General features: G+C 50.8%; 2 protein-coding genes across 2 annotated transcripts; both read left to right on the top strand.

Moving 5' to 3' along the window:
• The first annotated feature begins 3,586 nt into the window (after window positions 1-3,586).
• Window positions 3,587-7,917, top strand: LOC101783627 (probable tyrosine-protein phosphatase At1g05000). Its single transcript, XM_004964862.4, has 5 exons — window positions 3,587-3,967; window positions 4,061-4,154; window positions 7,093-7,150; window positions 7,240-7,283; window positions 7,385-7,917. Exons 1-5 carry the CDS (start codon window positions 3,696-3,698, stop codon window positions 7,556-7,558), a joined length of 642 nt encoding a protein of 213 aa, XP_004964919.1. The 5' UTR covers window positions 3,587-3,695; the 3' UTR covers window positions 7,559-7,917.
• Window positions 7,918-9,268: 1,351 nt separating this feature from the next.
• On the top strand, window positions 9,269-12,721 carry LOC101783221 (lysM domain-containing GPI-anchored protein LYP6). Its single transcript, XM_004964861.3, has 5 exons — window positions 9,269-10,175; window positions 10,920-11,037; window positions 11,120-11,287; window positions 11,366-11,397; window positions 12,365-12,721. The coding sequence occupies exons 1-5, from the start codon at window positions 9,518-9,520 to the stop codon at window positions 12,595-12,597; spliced, it is 1,209 nt and encodes a 402-aa protein (XP_004964918.1). The 5' UTR covers window positions 9,269-9,517; the 3' UTR covers window positions 12,598-12,721.
• Window positions 12,722-18,373: the final 5,652 nt, after the last annotated feature.

Below are 18,373 nucleotides of genomic sequence, written 5' to 3'. Positions count from 1 at the left end.
GAGCACCAATCCAGAGCTGCCCAAACACCGCAGATTCCGGACACTGCGGCCTCACTGGTAAAAAACCTCGTCATCTGATCGGGCCTCCGGTTTGTTTCCGGGGAGGGGAACAACAAGGAGGTCTCAAGAACGCTGTTCCGTTCCCTCCGCCCCGGCGTGTGCCTGTCAACGTTCTATGCCATCATTGTCAATTCGTCACGTACGGACACGTCAAAAACCCTTGCCGAACAAGACTTGGAAAAAGTCGCGCCGCAGCCCAGAGCGCTCGTCGTCAAACGCTGACGACGCTTTTCGGCTCTAGGGACGTACGTGCCCGTCCCTCTAGCAACACGACCGCTCCGCCGCCCACTCGGCAAATTCGCCACGCCGAAGGGAAAAAACACAACAGGAGCTAGCACAACGTACGTGCTCTGCGAATATGTGATGTGTTTGTGTCCTGAGTTCCTGACAGACCTCCTTCAAGTGGACGCGGTCCTGGAGAAGTACCGAAGGGATAAATGGATGAGGCAGCTTACGCAGGAGCTGAGAAGGTTCCCTAGTCTTCCCTGTAAGATGGGGAGATTCAGCTGGCCGGATCCGAGAAGGTGTCACATTTTCAAGATTCAGAAAGGGACGGGGCCAATATTGAAAGCCAACGGCAGCGGCGGCCAACCCGGCAGCCGTACGCCAAAGCGGGAGGGAGGTTTCGTCCCGGCCGACCCGTGTGGACCGACGACGGCGACGCCGCCTGCGCCGCCGTCGCACGACACCACCAGGCGGCCAGCAGCGCCTAGCAGCCGACCTGACGCGGCAGCATTTTCTCGCCGGTCTCCGTGGGGCGCAGCGCGGAGCGCACCCATGACCCATCTCGATCGGTCCGGCCTCCGGCGTGTGCACGTCAAAAACATCGGCCACGCTTGACCCGACCACATCGCGTCTCACGAGACGGAGAGCCTCCGTTCGGATCGGATATGTTTAAATTGTTTCTGTGTCAGTGTCGTCAGTAGGTGGTGTGGGTCGGCGAAGGAGGCTATGGCTCAAGACTATGGACCGATCGACCGGGACCATGGGCGGCTATTCATCCGTGTACATGTTCGCCAGCTTTGGACCGACAAGTAACCAAGTGTTAGAAAACGAAGGTTGGTAATGCGCCTCTTTGGCCTGCGCTGATGGCTTGGGGAAGGGGGCAAGGCGTCACGCGCAAATGCTACACGTGCGTATAGCAATAGTATATAGACAACCCTGAACTTGGATCTTGCATTTTGTTACAGCCACATGTATTTCGTACAGTAACTTTTCTTTAGTCGTGCTCTCACACGCAGTAAGTTGTCGTCACTATTTAGCCGCACATCGCTTCACCTTTTTCTAACCGTATATCGCTCCGTCTTTTCCCGTACGCACGCGATAGCAATATTAAGACTTTTTTTCTATGGTTGCACGCATATATATAAAGGGATGAGTTGTCATCCTAATCTCGCAGCATATCACTTCCACCCTTTTTCTTTCCACGCGTGCACGTCGCTGCAGGAAGGTACATTTCTTATGTGGTTACGTGCATACGTGTAAAGGGATGACTTGTCATCATGATCTAGCCGCATGTGCCTAAAGCAGTCGGTATCCTACACCTGTTGTCCAGTATCGAGAAGAGGATGTGCGAAGATTGTGTATATGTGGGGCAACATGTCATTTGTATAGATCTCATGAATATGCTCTCGATCACCATAAGAGCGTGGTGATCCCTTCCCGTCGCATACACAGTGGCGAGAAGAGACAATATGAGAATTGTATTTGAGTGTGGGCAATATATTGCTAGTATCCATCCAATCCCATATATGCTTTTTATCGCCACAATGGCTGTAATCACACACACAATTATGAGAAGAGATGACATGAGAATTGTACTTACGTGGGAGCAACATATTGTTGCATTTGTACCCGGATATGCTCTCTATCACTAGGGTGTCATGAGTGCGTGCACGCTGCTGCAAGAAGACACAATTTTTTTAATGGTCACACATATACGTGTGAAGGACTCAGGTGTCATTGTAATCTAGCCGAATATCACCCCCACACTCACTTTCCAACGCACGCACGGAAAAGGGAGAAAAGATGGTATGAGGTTTGTATTTGTGTGGGGAAGGCATGTCATCAGTATAGATTCTACAAATACGCTCTCTATCACTCTTGCGCACACGATAGCAGGAAGAGATAGCATGAGCGTATTTGTGTGGGGGTGATGTATTGTTGGTATCCGTCGGATCCCATAAATATGTTCTTTATCACCGCAAAATGGTGGCAATCCCTTCCCTGCACACACGGTTGCAAGAAGAGACAAATGACAACTATACTTGCGTAGGGGCAATATATTGTTGCATTTGTATCCATCCCATGTATATGCACTATTTGTCACTACGGTGTCATGAGGACGTATTTCCTCACGGTTCACGCACGCTGTATTGACAAGGGACGGCACATGAGGATTGCACTTTTATGGGGCTAGACGCTCGTCCATTCCAAAGTCTCACAAAATTCAATTTTACTAACGTTATATGCTCTAAAGCTAAATCACCTCCAACTCTTTCAACCCTAAAATGATCCATCCCAATTACTCAACCAACCATTCCAATTGAATTTCACATTTATAGAACCCACATTGATCTCCTCGTAACCACTTCCTATCAATCATCATCATCCCTTAAACCTTTTTCTTCCCCATAGTACATGTTGCCGTAGGAAGGCACATGTTTTTGTGTGGTTGCATGTATACGTGTAAAGAATTGAGTTGCCATCATGATCTAGCCGCATATCTTCACTTGCTTTTCAATGCTGAGGGGAGAATGTGTGAGGATTGTTTATACGTGGGGGCAACATGTCATTTGTACAGATCTCATGGATATGCTCTCGATCACTGTAAGAGCGTGGTGATCCCTTCCCGTCATGTACACGATAGCGAGAAGAGACAATATGAGAATTGTATTTGCATGCAGGCAGTATATTGTTGGTATCCATCCGATCCCATGGATATGCTCTTTATCAGCTTAGTGGCGGTAATCTCACACGCAATTAAGAAGAAACGACATTAGAATTATACTTGCGTGGGAGCAACATATTGTTGCATTTGCAGCCTTCCATGGATATGCTCTTTGTCATTTGGGTGTCATGAGGACGTGGTAGCGAGAACAGACAACATGAAGATTCCTCTTGCGTGGGACAAGAATGTTGGTTGGTGTCAATTCCATAAATATACTTTCAACTACCGCACTATTGTAGACCGTGAAAATCTCATAGGCCAATAATTCTCCGTTCTAAAGCATCTTATAAAATTCAATATCTAATAATATTAAGTGCTTCAACATCAAATCATCTCTGCCTCTCTAAAAATTCAATGCCAGAATGATGCATCACAATTAACTCAACCAACCATTCCAATTGAATTCCAAAATCATATAACCCCATTGATCACCTCTCTATCCCAAAATTTCACCACTCCCTATCAATCATCGTCAACCCTTAAACCTTATTACCCAGCTTTTCCTCCAACCTCATCTAAAAAAAAACTTTTCATCTTATATTTTTCGCCTTCTTCCCCTATAAATAACCGGCCTTCCCGATTCGCTCACAGCGCTCCCACACAGCACAGCACACACAGAAAACCACCACCACGCCTCGGTTTTACGGCTCTGGCCCCTCCCCCGCCCCGCGCGAGCGAAGAAGCTATGAAGCTGGAGGTCATGCCCAAGCAGAGGGTCCTGGAGGCGGAGCAGAGGGAGGAGGCCATGGAGATGAGCGGCCTGGAGCTGTGGAAGCACGAGAAGCCCCCGAGGATCTGCCCCTTGCCGCCGCCACTCCCGGCGGCGGCTGCGTGCGACGAGTCGGCGCTCGTGCCGCCGCTCAACTTCGCCATGGTCGACGAAGGCATCTTCCGCTCCGGCTTCCCGGAGACCACCAACTTCCGGTTCCTCAAGTCCCTCAATCTCCGCTCCATCGTGTGAGGACCCCTTTTTCGCTCTCTTCCGTCTCCTCGAGTTACCGCGGAAATTGTTGCGTGCTCGTGCGGCTCTGAACGTTCTTGCGCCGCCAGGTACCTGTGCCCGGAGCCTTACCCGGAGACGAACATGGAGTTCCTCGAGAAGAACGGGATCAGGCTCCACCAGTTCGGAATCGAGGGGCGCAAGGTAACGAGACAATTAACAGCCTGACCATCTGGTTTCAATCAAAATTTTCTGCTGCTTTGCGGTTGTTGGTTAATGGCAATCCTTGGAGACGAGGAATTACTGTGGACGGATTAAAATACAGTTGCTTTCGGTAACATCCATGATGCACAGTTTGTTTGCCCCGAACCGACGTTGCTGATCATGTCCTCTTGTGCATCATAATTTAGTACTAGTAGTTGCGCTTTCACTGATGATTTTGGGGACAATTTCAGTGCTTTACTCAGTGAAAATTCATTTGTTAGTGCAACTGACTTGCCAGAAAAGGGTCCAAAAATCCTCTTCACGTACTAGGCACCTAGTCCTATCTGGAGAATTTTCAAAATTCACGGCCAATCGGTAGTGGTCCCTTTCAGCATTGCTTTGATTAATCAAGCCAGCTGTGCTGCAGATTCTAAACAATTCTTTTCCATATATTCTCAAATGTTTTTTTATTGTTGCGTTCCTGTGAATACAAGGCTACCAGCGTGTATGCATCACCCCTTTTGGCTTGGAGCATATCCGCGGTGTTGCCTTTCTTTCTATTTCTTTTTCATTTCTTTTTGTGAACTGCTTATTTATTTTTCCTCTTTCAGTTTCCTGTTTCCGTGATTCTTTTTACTGTTTGTGCATAGTAAATCATGCAACTGCTTTGATACAAGGATTTTCATTTAGGAACCTCAGTGTGAGCAGCTCAATTCGATAGCCATGTCTATCTCCTATGTATAGCAGCTCAACGTTATGTTCGTATCCTACAATCATGTTTGTTCTATTTCCTTCCTTCTTTTTATGGGCAGCTCCATTGGTTCCAGAGGGACAAACAAGCAATTCTTGTTGAGAATACTTATTTTTTCTCCACTTTTGGGATGTTTCTTTTGATGGTGTTGAAGTTGAAATTTTTGAAAAAGAAAAATACTTTCACATTTTTGCTACCTGAAAACAATGAGTCGTTTTGTTTTTCAACACCTTGAGCTATTCATCTTTCTTTTGTGTTTGGCAGCCTGATCTACTATGGGGTCACTAAGCTGCCAAAGGCCCAAAACTGACTGCAAATATCTGAGTGCTAATGGTTTTGTAGCATACATGAATTGATGTGAAGCGTACCAATTCATCTGCGTTGAGTTTGTGAGAAAAGTTCAATGATATGCCTGTAACTTCAGCACTGACGTCTGAAGATGGTGAATGCACAATAAGAAAGGGGCATGAAAGCTGCCTTGTAGTTTTTCTCTATGCTGATGATGCCTAGGAATAGATACACTGACACATTGCATAATGGTAGCACAATGTGCATCCATACATATCGCTATCCAGGATCTTGTTTTGTTGCTGATGAGAGGAATGGCACTACCGGACTGGGTCTGATGAAGTGTTTCGAGAAAAATAGATTTCTCCAGATGAATCCAAGCATGGACAATAAATTGAATTCTTTTTACTAGAATACAAATAAAGTACTGTACCCATGTTCTGCATCTGATCTCGTTGTCTTGTAAATTTTTAAATGTCTGTATAAATATACATGTAGGTATAGGTGGGATTGTTTTTCATTTTTTTCTGTTGTCCTGAATCACAAATGTCATTGTATTTCAAATGTATCTTCACCCTCATTTAGAATATCCTTATGTTATGCACCTATGCACAGATTGGATGCGTAGGACTTGTATAACTTCAACAACTTTTCATATATGAAAAATTATTTGAAGGGGAATATATACTAGCAGAAAAATATTTGTAAGCTGTATTTATGGCTATTTTGAGGTGTTATTGCTTTCTGTATTTATTAATGCATCATTGTATCATATACTTGTATACGCCAACCAAGTTTGTAGAAACTGGTATCTGACTGGTTTTGGTCAAGTGGTGCCCACCAGTTTTTGATGAAAGTATCGGTGGAAAGTCATGTCAATTGATCAAATATGCATTAATTTGTGCGGGATATCCATTTTTATTTGGAAGCTGGTCAATATTGGCCATCTTGTAATCTCTGAAAATTTCATTCTTCATAATTATTTCGTCTCTCATTTTTTATTGTTTGAACTGTGAAATCATCCATGACATGATGCAAAAGTGGACGACAGGAATAAAGCTATGTCAACTCATTGAATGGTTGGGAGTAGTTTGTCAGTCATATGAATTGGCTGCTTTGTTTGTTTGCTGTTCAGGAGCTATGATTTGCTGGGTAAACCGTTCATACTCGTTTATGATCCACGGTTTGCTATTGTCTACCCATATTTTGGAGGCCATTAACTGCAAGAAGTGCTGCATAAAGTACTCCTTGATAAAAATAAGCCCTCACGCGCATCAGGATGGTTGACCTCATTCCAAATCTTTGTTTACATCATTCCAAATCCTTTTTTCCTTTTATGTTTGCGAGAAAAACTTTTTTTTATGAGGAAAACTTTGACACCTCGTAGGCATGGCAAAGTTGCGTTTTTCCTTTGGTTAATTATTATAGGCCCAGTTGCTTGAAACCACCGAAAGCTGGAATTCGGAGCACCCATCTGTCAGTTTTCAATGAAGTGGTCGTATTAAATCTTCTCTGACCTCTACTGACCTTGCTGCATTTCTGTCCAGTCATCTAACAAGATCCTAGTCGGATGACAGTATATTCTCGACCAACGTGTCTCAGTAAATCTCTGGACTTGATTTTTTTTCTTCATGACCTTCTAGACTTCTAGTGGCACATGGATAAGAAAATTGACTGCTGTTGGCAGTGACTGGAAGAGAACCTTTTGTTGTAGGAGACCTGACTGTTCTAACTGCAATTAGAATTTGCTATTGCCTAACTTTGTAGGTCACACTTCTTTCATACTATATGATTCTTGGTAGAGCTGACAGTCTGCGTGTATGAATTTTTTTGTTTCATCTCAAAGTCCTGAAGCAGCTCATGAATGGTCTGATAACGCCTGAAATGCTTTTGCTGCAGGAACCATTCGTCACCATCCCTGATGAAAAAATCCGGGAGGCGCTGAAAGTTGTCCTAGGTACTGCATCCAGCATCTTTCTATAGAATGAATATCTTGCACACCACAGAATTGTAAATCTCACTCCTTCATTGTTATTTTCATTGCAGACCCAAGAAACCAACCCCTGCTTATTCACTGCAAGAGAGGCAAGGTACGACCAGCTTCGGATTTACAGTTTGAATCCGTTTTCCCAAGAAAACAACTTTGTGTTCCAGATCCTGAACTAACTGCTGAATGTTTTCACATCTGCAGCACCGAACTGGCTGCTTGGTCGGGTGCTTGAGGAAGCTGCAGAAGTGGTGCTTGTCTTCAGTCTTCGACGAGTACCACCGCTTTGCCGCTGCGAAAGCGAGGATCACTGACCAGAGATTCATGGAGCTGTTCGACGTCTCAAGCTTGAATCACCTGACAGCCTCGCATTGTTAACCAAGGCGCGCGATCACCTCGGTCGCCCTTGATCATCTCCCCAGCCTATGTTCCTGCAGCTACTGAACCGATTCAGCAGTGAATAATTTTGGAACCCCGTAGAGTCGATGAGGTAGTGATGAGACCATTGCAAAAGTGTTTTGTGCTCGAGGGGGTTTAGTTTTCCCCTGCTTAGCGCACTGCTGAGCCTAAGAACCAGACAGTAGTGGTATAGCATTGCGAGAGGTTCTCTCTTTTTTGGTAACTCTCGCGATCGCGAGGAATGTGCCACTGTTGCCGGGTACTTAAGCGTGTACTCGAGCAGCTCTGTTGAGCGGGAATGAACTATTCTCTGGATGCAAAAGGCTTGGCTGGCTCTTCTTGCATGGGTGTGATCAGTCAGTGATCCTGTGATCCTGCACATATTAAAAAGAAGTTTTTAACATGGTAATTTCTTTAATTAGGTTGGAGTTAAACCAAAATCTTGATAAAACTTACTTGGGAAAAAAATCTTAGAAACTTTCACATGGTCTTGCAAGTTTGTGTTTGGAGTGCATGATTTGAGAACAGGGGAATTGGGAAAATACAGAACAGAAAAGGCTACGAATCGTTTTCAAAAAAAAAAAAAGACCCCGAAGGAAAGAGAGATGGGCCCTTAAAGCAGAGAAGGGGAGAGTGCGTCATCTGTCGTGTTGGCCTTCTCAAAAGGAATGAAGACATAACGTTTTAACTAATTTTCAAACTCCTCCAAAATGCATAGAAAAGAGTGCTTCCTATAGGGATAGGCAGGAAAACATAATTTTCAGTTTGCACATTTCTCTTCTGCATGTAAATATTGAAATAAGAAAAAGTAAAACACATAGGGGCGAAAATCATGGGCAGTGCTAATTAGCGCGCGAAGCTGGGAGCCCTCCTGGCGAGCGAATCCAGACAAGCCCACCCTTCCCTGAACTTTCCATTTTTGAAAAGTTTTAAATCCCACAACTTTCCATTTTCTAAATATCATAACTTATACACGTAACTTCGATGCATAACTCTATAATATAAATATTTATGAGATAATTTTTTAGCACTTCAATAGCGTATAGAACTTATGTGTACAATTTTTCGCATAACTTTTTCCCTAACAATAATTTAGGTGATAAATTTCATAATACAACTTTCATGATATACATAACTTATACGCATAACATTTGTCATAACTTTTGATAATGTTGTTAAAATATTTATGCACATAACTTACATATATATATATATATACAATATTTATTTGGTATAGAAAAAATAATTGAAAAGAAAAAAAAGGAAAAAAAACACAGCGGGCCAGCACACGGCGAGGTGGCGTGGGACCCACCCTCCGCGTCGCGCGCCGCGGGGCGCTGCAGCGCGCGCCCGCAAACTCAACATTGCGGAAAATCGAGATCGACTGAAAGGGCTACTGGAGCTTTTGCAATTTTCTCCAAGAAAGAGAGCGAATCCGTTGGATCCGGCCCAATATAAACTCCAAACTTGGCCCAATCCAGGCCCAAGGCCTATTCGGTCAGTTTCGCTCGGCGGCGACGTTACCGTTGGGCAAGCAGGACACGTGGACCTAGGTGTGGCCCACAGATAGAGCGTTCGTAGACCTGGTCACGAGACATTTGTCCCCCCGTCCCCGCACAGGGCCCACGTATTCCAAGCGCAACGTCTCCCTGAGAAGAAGTGTCCCCGTCCTCGCATGTTGACCAAACTAGCCAGTATCTCACCGACACGTGGGCCCGAGTCGCACAACCCCACCCAGTCATCGACTGTTCACACACCCACGCGCCCTCCCACGCTTCCGCACACTTCACCTACTCCCCCCACACAGTTCGCTGTTCGCTCCCGAGTTCACACTTCACAGTGGAGAGCCCCCCCCGACCTCGAGCCGAGCCGAGCCGAGCTGAGCTTCCCCACATTCCTCTGCCACCGAAGCCCAAACCCTAAACCCTCGGGCCCGAAATGCTGGCGCCGGCGCCCGCGATTGCGGCCGCGCTGCTGGCGATCCTCGCGGCGGCGGCGGCGAAGACGACGATCGAGCCGTGCTCGGGCGCGGACGCGTGCCCGGCGCTGCTGGGGTACACGCTGTACGCGGACATGAAGGTCTCCGAGGTGGCCGCGCTCTTCGACGCCGACCCGGCGGCGGTGCTGGCCGCCAACGCGCTCGACTTCGCCTCCCCGGGCGCCGCCAACCGCATCCTCCCCGCGGGGACGGCCCTCCGCGTGCCGACCCGCTGCGGCTGCGCCGACGGCGTCCGCAAGTCCGTCGCCGTCCGCTACGCCACACGCCCCTCGGACACGCTTGGCAACGTCGCCGACGTCGTCTTCGCGGGGCTCCCGTCCGCCGACCAGATCCGCACCGCCAACGGCCTCGCCGCGGAGGACCCCGACGCGCCGCTCGCCCCCGGCCTGAAGCTCGTCATCCCGCTCCCCTGCGTCTGCTTCAACTCCACCGACAACAACCTACCCGCTGTGTACCTCTCCTATGTCGTCCGGGTCGGGGACACCGCTCAGTCCATCGCCGCCAGCCACGCCACCACCGTCACGGATATCAGCAATGTGAACGCCATGGGGAGCCCCATTGTCGCGCCCGGTGACATCCTCGCCATACCATTGTCCGGTAAACAATCTAACATTGGATTGCAGTTTGGCAACGAGATTTGAACAAATTGTCGTGGCAATTTGATAGAATTTCATTTAACTGATCTGAAGAGAATCTGATATACGATTCACTGGGCAACATTCCACCAGTTTCCCATTAACTTGACTATAGATTGAAATGTTCGTATACTGTTTGAAGTTATGCTGAGGTCCAGTTCGCTAATAACCAACCAGGATTACTATGCTTTTGGTTATTAATAGGTTAACACCTTTAACCTTTGTGGGTGCCTCAAGGTGTAGTTCTGTAAAGGTTCAGTTTGATGTTACATTGTTAGTTTAGGCTCTGTAAAGAAATTGTCAGCCTTTGGATTTTACAAACCTAGGATGCAGAAATGACTTTAAAGTACTACTGCATAAAGCTGGTCCATGGTGGGGGCTTGGGATAAGACACGCTTTGCAGCTGCTATGTTTTGAAAGATTACTTTTCTGTGGATGCGAGCATTTTAATTTGCCGTGGTTCATGAATGTTAGCAGGGGCTGCTTTGAGTGAATATAGTATTCAGTGCACTAGCTGAAAGGGCTTATCAAAATGTTCTGTTGATAGATCTTTACTTTTCTTTTTTGATGGAAGGGTCTTCCACTTTCATGGATGCCCATCTGTTTTGCTGATTGATTCAATAATGATAGTTGAGTGTTCTTATTTTCTGTCCTCTCGGCTGATCAATACTTCCTTTCTAATGACGGCTATTTATTCCTTGATCAGCTTGCGCATCAGCAATTCCTAGCTCTGCCTCAGACTACGGACTGCTTGTGGCAAATGGGACCTATGCACTAACTGCTGGTAACTGTGTGCAGTGCAGTTGTGGGCCAGAGAATCTCAAGTAATGCTATGATCTCTTTTGTTCAATGCAATTTTCTTGCAGCAGTCTGTTTTGCACTATAAGCCCATCTTTTTCCTTACAGTTTGTACTGCACGCCAGCGCCAGCTTCATTAACAACATCATGTTCAAGTATGCAATGCCCCAATAGCAGTCTAATCCTTGGGAATGTGACTGCACAACCCACCAGTGGTGGCTGCAGTGTCTCGTCTTGCATTTATGGTGGCTATGTTAATGGAACCATCGCAACATCGTAAGCAACATATCCCAAATGTTTTTGCTCTATCTGAGTGGAACTCAACGGTGATGACATCTTACAATTTATGTGCAGGCTATCCTCTGGTCTTCAACCCACATGCCCAGGTAATTGTTGTTTTCTTCATTTCTAGTCTGCTTCATATTTATTTGGCTACTGAAGTGCTGCTGCAGTAAATTTTAGTCCTTTGTTCAAAGTTCCTTTTTATCACATTGACTTGTCCAGAGCTGCGCTTTTTGAGAGATCCATCAAGAAATGTTGTCAATCAAAACCTATAAACCTTTTTAGGGTGCACCAACTTTTTTAAAGAGACTGTAGAATAAAGAATGGATCTGATGTGTGATTGCAACTTTAAAGAAAGATATTGATGTCCCAGTATGTTAGCCTATCCCTTGGTTTGGATTTGAATCAAACATAGTTCTGAATTGTTCGATCTCCTTCTCCAATCTTCAAGATGAACCCCTTGTTTTGTAGGTACTTTGCCTTTAATCTTGTTTAAGTTGGTACCAAATTTGCCTAACACTAAGTACCTTGCTTAAAATTTTGTATACTAATTTGAGGCAGTACCAAAGCAACCCTATGCACCTTAGATATTATACGTTATGTCTAGATACCTAGCAAAATCTATGTATCTAGAAAAGTCAAAACGACCTACAATTTGAAACGGAGGGAGTAAATCAAGTGCTGGTTATTCAACTAAATTAACAATTGCAGTATGCGAAGCCAGCAGCTTTACAGATACTTGGCATTTTCCTCCTGATCATACTTATGTCGAAGGAAAAGATCATGAGTAAAAAATATACCACTGCTTATGCAGACCATGTTTCCGGAACATTGATAAAATATGGATTAAGGCATTAAGCACATCAAGCTCACCTTTAATTTGATCAAATAACATTTAGACATATTGGTGAAGCTTTCACTTTGTTCTCATTGTACGGCAGTATGCCACACACTGAAGTCTACGTTTCATATATGCTGTTGTTCCATTTACCTGGCGCAATGCATCATCAATTCCTATTTCAGTCTTTACTAGTATTCTATGCCTCAAAATTGTTTCGATCATCATTGCAGGACCACATCAATTTCCTCCTCTCACGGCACTGCCAACTGCTGTAAACCATGGGTCGTACTCTCCAGCACCTGCACCAGGACCTGGAGAGGCTGGCGGTGCCATCCCTGGAGGATCCAATGTCTCTCCGGCAAATGAGCCTGCTGGAAACACCGCACAAGCGCCCGTCATGAATCAGCCGGGCTGTATCCTCCTCCTTTCCTTTCTTTGTATGGTCTTGTCGTTGCGGATGTGATCATGTGAATTCCTCCTGTGCAGAGTATTGTTGGCTGTATTTGTATTGAACCAGAGAGGCCTCATTTGGGCCCGGTGGAACCTCAATGAGAAAGATTGCTGTAGCTTGTAGCTCCTTATCTTCACACCAGTGTCTGGTAGAACTTCAGGAGACCAATTCACTGTACAGGTTTGTCAGTTTGTGTATGGAGAATGCACTCCTAAAATCAGGACCCATCTCTCCAAGGGAAAACTTCTGAAGGCAGTGGTACCAGATGGAGATGGGCAGATGGCAAGGGCATGTGCCTGATGGGAGCTAGGCCCTTGGGGCACAAACCTTATTGCCTAGTGCTGAAACACAACATGTCCTGAAACACACAGCATCTGAAAGTGGGCATAGGCGCATAGCTGAAATTCCCTTCCCATTAACCCCAATCATGGAGGCATCAGGCATGTCAAACATCCTGGAGGGCCAGGTGAGGACACGTTTTTATCACGAACGGTGAGCAAGCCAGTGCTCGTCCATCTCACAGCGCCCCCTGCTGTTGTCTTGCTATGCTATGTTTCTTGGTCAACTTGCAATTTCCCAGAACTTATTTTGAGGCGTTTTACATTGGGAAAAAAGGCCGGCCAGTAGCTTATCGCCCCGTTGTTCTGTTCTGAACATGCCCAGCTACTGTACTTTTCAGCAACTGTTCGTTCCCCCACATTAGAATATCGTAGAAAGCCGACATGCCCTGTTAATCTTGCTAGCCCATGTTGCATCGAGCGTCCTTTCTTGGTTCCATCATCGTATACCCTTTTTTTATGACGTGTGTCCGGTACAGGGAGATCATTTTGGGTCACTTTCTTTGGTTTTTGTTTTCTCATCATACTTCCATTTCACCCAGGCTCAAGAGAAACTGTTATTCCAGTGAATGGTGTTGTCGGGGAATATTAACGACCTTCTAATGCCCATTAAAACAACAATCATGAAGGCTCAGGCCCACCTGAGGTAACGAAGACTGCCGTCGACCCAAAATGGGAGGGGAGAGCCCCGCTCCGCCTTGCCCGACCCAGTGCCCCGGGGTCGGACGTTCCCGACCCCTTGATAACCAGACTCCGCCTCGCCCGACCCACGGTCCCAGGGTCGGGAGCGCCCGACCCCTCGCTGCAAGACTCCGCCTTGCCCGACCCGGGGCGCAGGGGGTCGGACTCATCCGGGCCCACAAGACAAGTATCCGCCTCGGACGCAGACTGCAAGATAAGAGCGCGGATCTCGTGGCCCCCCTGTCGATCTCGCCATAAATGCGCCGCGGCCCTGGCGCGTAGAAAGGCACCCGTGCCCCCGATGCGACCCGCCACAAGTACCCATGCACGACCGCACAGCACAAGCTACAGTGGTCGCGGCTCTCCCCGATTTGCTGCAGGGCACTCATGGCTTGCGCCGCCTGGCACAGGAGGAAGCCCCGCCCGTTCTCGCGCCCCGTGCATCCGACGACAGGGACGCGACGTCCGCGTCCCACGGACCATCAGCAAGATAACAGGATCACCCGCCTACCCCGACGGGCACAGATGCCATGACCGAACACCATCATCATGCCTAGCGGCAACGACCACCAGGGAGATCGTCGACAGGATCTGAAGGCAGCCGTCCTCTTCTGGCGGACGCGCTTCTGGCGGACGCGCTGACAGGAGCCGAAGGCCGGAGTGGGGGGCGGCAGCCCTGGAACTTGGTCCTTCCCCTTGTATTGTATTTTACTTGAATTAGCTTATCTCTTTTACTTCTCCTCATGCCTGGCTCATCTGTAACCCCAAGCTCGCCTTGCGCTATAAAAGGAGGACCGGGGGCCCTGAGACAGGGGACTCTCTCAAGCCAACAGAACACACACACACACACTCTCCTTCGGAACATCAGTGCACACCCAAGAGACTTGGGACCAGCTCCCTCTCTCGCCCTCCGGTAACCCATACTACAGACCCCGCGTGGGCAACACGAGCAACTCCCCATACTGGACGTAGGGCTTTTCCTTGCCCGAACCGGTCTAAACCCCGTGTTTCCCACGCCACCATCCGAAGCCTTACGCGCATAAAAGAAATTTACTAGTCTTAGTCTTGATCCGCTAATCACGACAACGACAGTTGGTGCGCTAGGTAGGGGACCTTTGTGCGTACATCACCGGTTTCAGATGGCCAACCACGATGCCAGCTTCGCTCTGGGCTCCCACGATGCCAGCTTCGCTCTGGGCTCCCTGGTCCGCTTCGGGTGTCTGGACTTCCTCACCACCGGGGAGGGGATCGAGTTGATCCCTCTCCTCGTCTTGCCCGCTCGCCCCATCATCTCTGGCTCCGCCGTCGGGATAGCGGCGAGCGGCCGGGCGCGCGTCGAGCGGCCTCCTTCGGAGGGGCGGCCCTTCGGGCTGTGCAATGCCGTGGCGACCTACGGTTGTCTCCTGGCGTGGTCCATGACAGTGCCGCCTACGAGCAACGAGCTCGTGGGCGTGGTGAGGACGACCTCTGACGCCGGCTCCAACAACAGGAGCCACCACCCCTCGCGCGAGTGCTTCATGGCCAACGTGCACTCCGAGGGGTCCAATGATGGCGGCACCGAAGGGAGGCAGAGGACTCCCCCACCGCGCGCCACGGCTACGACTGGAGCCCTTGCCAGAGCCCCGGTGCGACCCCGACCGCCAGAGGCGCGCGCGGCGCCCCGCCAGGAGGTCGAGCGCCCCCGCAACGGAGGCGGGGCACGACAACGGGCGCACGACGTCCAGCAGCGCATCTGCGCGGATGAAGATCGCCCTCAGCTCTTCGCCCGCGCCAACCAGAACATCGCCGCAGCAGCAGCCCTACTCCGACGACTCTCCGAGCCGGCGACGCCCGAGGAGCGTCAGGCGCACCAAGAGGTGCGCAACATGCTCGAGTGCGCCGCCATCCAACAGGCGGAGAGCTCCGCGTCCCGGCAACGCGGGCAAAACACCAGCAGGGCAACACCCACCGCACCCCCTGAGAGGCGGGGGGAGTTTGTCCATCAGCCTCCTCCTAGGGCGAACCAGGCCGCGCCCGCTCGACGGACACCGCCGCCCGCAGGAGGCGGGGCTCAATCCGTCCACCGGCGCGTCGGCCCTGTCCGCGACGCCCGCGACACCCTGGACGCGCGGAGGTGCTCCCGTGCGGACAGGGAGGAGGGGGTGGACCGCGGCTACCACGTCCACCGTGGCGGCCGCTACGACAGCGAAGAAGACCGCAGCCCGAGCCCCGACCCGGCAGGGCCCCAGGCCTTCTCCGCGCGTATCCTGAACGCGCCGTTCCCGCTGCGCTTCAGGTAGCCAACGAATGTGGCCAAGTGCTCCGGGGAGACAAACCCCGGGCTATGGCTCAGTGACTACCGGCTTGCATGTTAGGCCGGTGGGGCGAACGATGACCTGTTCATCATCCGCAACCTTCCCCTCTTTCTGGCCGACTCGGCGCGAGCCTGGCTGGAACATATCCCTTCGGGTCAGATCCGCAGCTGGAACGACCTGAAGGAGATATTCGTGGAAAACTTCCAGGGCACGTACATGCGCCCTGGCATTTCCTGGAACCTCCAGAGCTGCCGCCAGGGGTCAGACGAGTCCCTCCGGGACTACATCCGACGCTTCTCCAGGAAGCGCACCGAGCTCTCCAATGTCGCAGACGCCGACGTCATAGGGGCTTTCCTGGCAGGAACCTCCTGCTGGCCCCTCATCCACGAGCTGGGGCGCCAAGGCCCTCGGACCATGGAGCAGCTCCTCAACATCGCCACCAGCTTCGCCTCGGGCGAAGAGGCTGTCGGAGTGATCTTCGACCGCTCCAAGGGCAAGGCGAAGCGGGAGGAGGACGTCGAGGAGGGCACCTCCAACCGTCAGAAAAAGAAGAAGAACAAGCAGCGGCGCGAGGCTCCCCTTGTGGGTGCTGTTGAGCGGAAGTAGGGACAGCCGCCCCCAGAGGGCACCCCCGACTTCTTCGACAAGCTGCTCGAGGGGCCGTGCCCGAACCACGAGTTCCCCACGAAGCACGCCTACAAGGACTGCAACCTCATGAAGAGGTACTTTGTAGGCAACCCGGTGAAGAGTGACCGGAGATGGAAGCCCGACGAGGAGAAGAAGGATGGTGAAGAGAAGGAAGATGGCTTCCCCAAGGTGGACGACTGCTTCATGATCTTCGGCGGACTGGCGGCTTACGACTCCAAGCACCGCCAGAAGCTGGAGCGCCGCGAGGTCTACGACTCCGAGCCTGCTACACCAGCCTTCCTCGACTGGTCGGGATTCGCCATCACTTTCGACCGGTCCGACCACCCGGGACGTGTCTTGCAGCCAGGACGCTACCCGCTCATCATCGACCCCGTTGTCGGCACGACGCGCCTCACCAAGGTGCTCATGGACGGAGGCAGCAGCCTCAACGTCCTCTACGCCGAGACTCTCGATGCCATGGGGATCGACCGCACCCGCGTCCGCTCCAGCAAGGCGCCATTCCACGGCTCGTGCCGGGGAAACAGGCGATGCCTCTCGGGCAGATTGACCTGCCCGTCACTTTCGGACTCCTTCCAACTACAGGAAGGAGGTCCTTAACTTCGAGGTGGTAGGTTTCCGTGGAACCTACCACGCCATCTTGGGGCGGCCATGCTACGCCAAGTTCATGGCCATCCCCAACTACACCTACCTCAAGCTCAAGCTGCCGGGGCTCAACGGGGTCATCACCGTTGGCACGTCTTTCCAGAAGGTGTACGAGTGTGACGTAGAGTGCTGCGAGTACGCCGCAGCCATCACCTTCACGAAGGGTTCGGCGGTCCAGCTCACGGAGGGCGCCGAGGACCAGCCCGACTCCAAGCAGTTGGTGTAACATCCGCGGAAATCACCAACTAAAATCACCCGTTAAAAATTATCTTTAAAATCTTTTTATCGTTGAGCTCCCGGAAATCGAAAATCTCCCCGGCGATTTCGCCATCCCGGCACCCATGCCGACCCCTACCTTTTTTATCCGTGCCCGTATTTTCCGCCGCGTGCCATCGCCAGACACCGTGTGCGTGCCGCGATCGCCGCTGGTCTCCCCCTTTCTTTTCTCTTTTTCCCTCTCCCTTTCTCTTTTTCTTTTTTCCCTTCCTTTCTCCTTCTTCTTTCTTCTTCCTCCTCCCTTCTTCTCTTTCTTCTTCCTTTCTTCTTCCTGGTTCCTGGCGCCACTTCCTTGGCCGGCCCCCCCGGCGCATTTACTCCCGGCGCCCCACCTCCCCCTGGCGCCATACCGCGCCGGCTCCCTCGGGCCGCGCGGCACCCCTGCGGCCGCCCGAGCCAGGCCTCACCCGGCCCCGCTGGAGCGCCCGCGCCAGGCCACCCGGCCCCACCGGAGCGCCCCGCGACGCCCCGCGCCGACCCCCGGCCCGAACCGCCGGCGTGCCCGTCACGCCCCGGCCCCGCTCCACGTCACCGCCGCCGGCCCCTACCGCCCCGCTCCGGCCCCCTCCGGTGCCTCCCGCCGCCCGTGCACGCCACCGCCGACCCCACCGCAACACCGGCCACCTCCCTCTCACCGGCCTATAAAAGGCCCTGGCGCCCGGCCATCTCCCCACCCCATCCTCCAGCACTACCGCCGCCCGTGCTAGGCCCCTGCGCGCCGCCAACCGCCGCCGCCAGTAGCCACCACCGAAGCCGTGCGCTGCCGCCCGAAGACCAACACCGGCCGCCCCTTTCCGCTGCCGCCACCCACGGTAAAGGAGGGAAAATGGAATCCCCATCTCCCCCTCCACCTTTCCCCGACCTTCGGCGCCGCCGATGAGGCCCCGTCCGGCCGGCCGCCACCGACCT

The sequence above is a fragment of the Setaria italica genome, chromosome IV, assembly GCF_000263155.2.
Source record: "Setaria italica strain Yugu1 chromosome IV, Setaria_italica_v2.0, whole genome shotgun sequence".
Taxonomy (NCBI): domain Eukaryota; kingdom Viridiplantae; phylum Streptophyta; class Magnoliopsida; order Poales; family Poaceae; genus Setaria; species Setaria italica.
Note: the sequence above shows the minus strand (reverse complement) of the source record. Positions and strands in the feature narration are given on the sequence as shown.

Coding starts and splice junctions, on each gene's coding strand:
- LOC101783627 (XM_004964862.4), top strand. CDS start 3,696: ATGAAGCTGGAGGTCATGCCCAAGCAGAGGGTCCTGGAGGCGGAGCAG. Junction 3,968..4,060: donor CTCAATCTCCGCTCCATCGT/GTGAGGACCCCT, acceptor TTGCGCCGCCAG/GTACCTGTGCCCGGAGCCTT. Junction 7,151..7,239: donor GGCGCTGAAAGTTGTCCTAG/GTACTGCATCCA, acceptor TTTTCATTGCAG/ACCCAAGAAACCAACCCCTG.
- LOC101783221 (XM_004964861.3), top strand. CDS start 9,518: ATGCTGGCGCCGGCGCCCGCGATTGCGGCCGCGCTGCTGGCGATCCTC. Junction 10,176..10,919: donor CCTCGCCATACCATTGTCCG/GTAAACAATCTA, acceptor TTCCTTGATCAG/CTTGCGCATCAGCAATTCCT. Junction 11,288..11,365: donor AATGGAACCATCGCAACATC/GTAAGCAACATA, acceptor ATTTATGTGCAG/GCTATCCTCTGGTCTTCAAC.